This window comes from Salvelinus sp. IW2-2015, unplaced genomic scaffold (genome assembly GCF_002910315.2).
Source record: "Salvelinus sp. IW2-2015 unplaced genomic scaffold, ASM291031v2 Un_scaffold2152, whole genome shotgun sequence".
Classification (NCBI taxonomy): Eukaryota; Metazoa; Chordata; class Actinopteri; order Salmoniformes; family Salmonidae; genus Salvelinus; species Salvelinus sp. IW2-2015.
Window position 1 is genome coordinate 63,877 of NW_019943484.1, and position 4,126 is coordinate 68,002.

The 4,126-nt window shown below is 40.8% G+C and overlaps 1 protein-coding gene across 1 annotated transcript in view; it reads left to right on the plus strand.

Annotated features, from left to right (window-relative positions):
• Positions 1-3,415, plus strand: part of LOC112073113 (CMRF35-like molecule 5) — a 26,116-nt gene extending 22,701 nt beyond the window's left edge. Inside the window, exon 8 of the mRNA XM_070440041.1 lies at positions 3,080-3,415. Within this exon, the coding sequence (XP_070296142.1) occupies positions 3,080-3,415 (336 nt within the window). The remainder of the gene's footprint in view (positions 1-3,079) is intronic.
• The last annotated feature ends 711 nt before the right edge of the window (positions 3,416-4,126 follow it).

Here is a 4,126-nt window from a genome sequence, read left to right on the forward strand (position 1 = left end):
CGCCCGCCCGTCCAGCATCACTACTCTGGACGGTTCTGACTTAGAATATGTGGACAACTACAAATACCTAGGTGTCTGGTTAGACTGTAAACTCTCCTTCCAGACTCACATTAAACATCTCCAATCCAAAATTAAATCTAGAATCGGCTTCCTATTTCACAACTAAGCATCCTTCACTCATGCTGCCAAACACACCCTCGTAAAACTGACTATCCTACCGATCCTCGACTTTGGCGATGTCATTTACAAAATAGCCTCCAACACTCTACTCAACAAATTGGATGCAGTCTATCACAGTGCCATCCGTTTTGTCACCAAAGCCCCATATACTACCCACCACTGCGACCTGTACGCTCTCGTTGGCTGGCCCTTGCTTCATACTCGTCGCCAAACCCACTGGCTCCAGGTCATCTACAAGTCTTTGCTAGGTAAAGCACCGCCTTATCTCAGCTCACTGGTCACCATAGCAGCACCCACTCGTAGCACGCGCTCCAGCAGGTATATCTCACTGGTCACCCCCAAAGCCAATTCTTCCATTGGCCGCCTTTCCTTCCAGTTCTCTTCTGCCAATGACTGGAACAAACTGCCAAAATCACTAAAGCTGGAGACTCTTATCTCCCTCACTAGCTTTAAGAACCAGCTGTCAGAGCAGCTCACAGATCACTGCACCTGTACATAGCCCATCTGTAAATAGCCCATCCAACTACCTCATCCCCACACTGTATTTCTATATTTATCTTGCTTCTTTGCACCCCAGTAACTCCTCTTGCACATTCATCGTCTGCACATTCTACCGTTCCAGTGTTTAATTGGTGTATTGTAATTACTTCGCCACCATGGCCTATTTATTGCCTTACCTCCCTTATCCTACCTCATTTGCACATGCTGTATATAGACTTTTTCTACTGTATTATTGATTGTATGTTTGTTTATTCTATGTGTAACTGTGTTGTTGTATGTGTCGAACTGCTTTGCTTTATCTTGGCCAGGTCGCAGTTGCAAATGAAAACTTGTTCTCAACTACCCTACCTGGTTAAATAAAGGTGAAATAAATATATATATATTTTTTTTWATTAAAACTTTAGTTGATAATGATCTTGTCAATGCTTTAGACACWAAAATTAAATGTGTTGCTTTCTTTGTGGACCTGTAAAAAGRATTTGATACTGTTGATTATGTTATTTATTGAATAAATGGTCCTTGATAGTCCTGAGCTCTGACGCCTGTTTCATGATTATCTTAGTGACAGAACTCAGGCCATCATGATTGATGGGGTTAAGTATGAATTTTTTGAAGTACATAAAGGTTGATTTTGGGACCTGTTCTCTTCACTATTTATATAAACACCATTGGCCAATCTGTTAAAAATGTTCAACTATATGCGAATTATACTATTATGTATACTACTGTCCGGACTGTTGATCTGGCTGTGTCAAAACAATAGTCAGATTTGATACAGTTGAAGTCGGAAGTTTACATACACCTTAGCCAAATACATTTAAACTCAGTTTTCACAATTCCTGACATTTAATCATTGTACAAATTCCCTGTCTTAGGTCAGTTAGGATCACCACTTTATTATAAGAATGTGAAATGTCAGAATAATAGTAGAGAGAATGATTTATTTCAGCTTTTATTTCTTTCATCACATTCCCAGTGGGTCAGAAGTTTACATACACTCAATTAGTATTTGGTAGCATTGCCTTTAAATTGTTTAACTTGGGTCAAATGTTTTGGGTAGCCTTCCACAAGCTTCCCTCAATAAGTTGGGTGAATTTTGGCCAATTCCTCCTCACAGAGCTGGTGTAACTGAGTCAGGTTNGGTGAGTCTATAATGGACAACTGTTTTACTGAAGACACCATACTGTTCTGATGTATACAATAAATACTGATCTGCAGTTCCTAATTTCTTACTTTCTTTCCTATTACAGATTCCAACCTGAACCGCTCTGAAGGTCTGAGCAGCATCTATGAGAAGAGTGTGGACCTGAGCGAGAAGACAGAAGCCCATGTGGCCTGTCGCTGCTCTGAGCAGTGCATTTAGTGCTCTGGTGGAGCAGATACTGTAACTTTTATAACAGAAAATATGTCATTTCACATCACTGAGATGTAACCTACAACATTATTGAACACTCAAATTGTAATAAATCCAACTGTGCATTCAAAGATGGTCCCTGATACATTTTTCCACGTTTTCCATTTGCAAAAAGAGCCCTCTAATAAGAGAAATTTAATGGCAATCACTTTTCATGGTGAATTATGAAATAAAAAAAAGATATAAAAAAAAGAAGACATCAGTGCCAAAAACACTTTCAGCTTGACAGAGGAGTTATATTGTAAACACATCCAACTTGCTATGCCTGTTCAGTGTACCATTTCCATTGCASTGCATCTACAACAAATACAATAGCTTAGACCAATATTTTTTTGTTGTCATCACAATCAATTGAAGGGAAGGACAGTTTGTCAATTTCATAAATCAATGTAAAAAACTATATCTCTTTTCACATTTGGTGTTGGTGTATCAGCAACATTTCACTAAAAGTACATTCAAAAATTATATCCAATATTTAAGGAAAAAACTATGTTGACTATGATAACAAATACATTACGCTGTCTGACATTCAAATGTATAAAACTACATGACCTTAACAAGAAGGTAATACAATAAAAAATACTTTTGGCATGAAATCTATACAAATGACATCTACAAACAAAAACATTACCTTAAAAACCACACTAATTTGTCCCTCTGTCACTCATCAGTCAAAATATTATGGCTCTATCAAAACACAGTCAGGGGCCTTGTCCATCCCAAAAAGACTTGGCCTTGCCCCCATGGCAATCCAACTCGATGGATTCTCCATTCACCGAGCGGACAGGACATTGGATTCAGGAAAATTGACAGGGGGAGGGGTCTGCCTCTTCATCAACAGTAAATGGTGTCCTGACTCTACCCATTGGAAGTCTCTACCCATTGCTCACCCATCTTGGAATACTTGATGGACAAATGCCAAACTTTCTACCCCCGAGAGAGTTTTCAGCTGTTATCGTGATTGCTGTATATGTTCTATCTCAGGACAAGAAAAACAGGCAGGAAACCAGGCACCCAGAGGCTGCTTTTCTTGTTGCCGGTGATTTTAGTTCCTCGTCATTAAGACACATAATGCCCAACGTCCATCAACACAACTCCTACGCCACAAGAGGCAATAAAGACCAATGCTACTCTAGCCACAAGCAAGCATACAAGGCCTTCCCTCATCACCCTTTCGGCAAATCAGATCATGACTCTATACTCCTGCTTCCTGTCTACAAGCAGAAGCTCAAAGGGGAAGTACCCATGATGCGTTGCATTGAGAAATGGTCCTCTGAATCGGAGGCTATGCTACAGGACAGCTTTGCTAGTGCTGACTAGAATATATTCCGGGACTAAGCCAATAGCATTGATGAGCTAACCTTTCTCCGTTACCGGCTTCATTAGGAAATGCATCGACAACGTTGTCCCCACAGTGAAGGTTCGCTGCTTCCCCAATCAAAACATTTGGATTCAGATGGTTTGTTATGAGACTCAAAATTGAGCTCAGGTGCGTCCTGTTTCCATTGATCATACTTGAGATGTTTCTACAACTTGTTTGTAGTCCACCTGTGGTAAATTCAATTGATTGGACATGACTTGGAAAGGCACATACCTGTCTATATAAGGTCCCACAGTTGACAGCGTATGTCAGAGCAAAAKACAAGCCATGAGGTTGAAGGAATTGTCAGTAGAGCTCCGAGACAGGATTATGTCAAAACACAGATATGGGGAAGGGTACCAAAACATTTCTGCAGCAATGAAGGTACCCAAGAACAAAGTGGCCTCCATCATTCTTAAATGGAAGAAGTTTGGAACCACCAAGATTCGAGCAATCGGGGGAGGAGGGCCTTGCTCAGGGATGTGACCAAGAACCCGATGGTCACTCTGACAGAGCTCCAGAGTTCCTCTGTGGAGATAGGAGAACCTTCCAGGAGAACACACCATCTCTGCAGCACTCCACCAATCAGGCACATGACAGCACACTTGGAGTTTGCCAAAAGGCACCTAAAGGACTCTCAGACCATGAGAACAAGATTATCGTGTCTGATG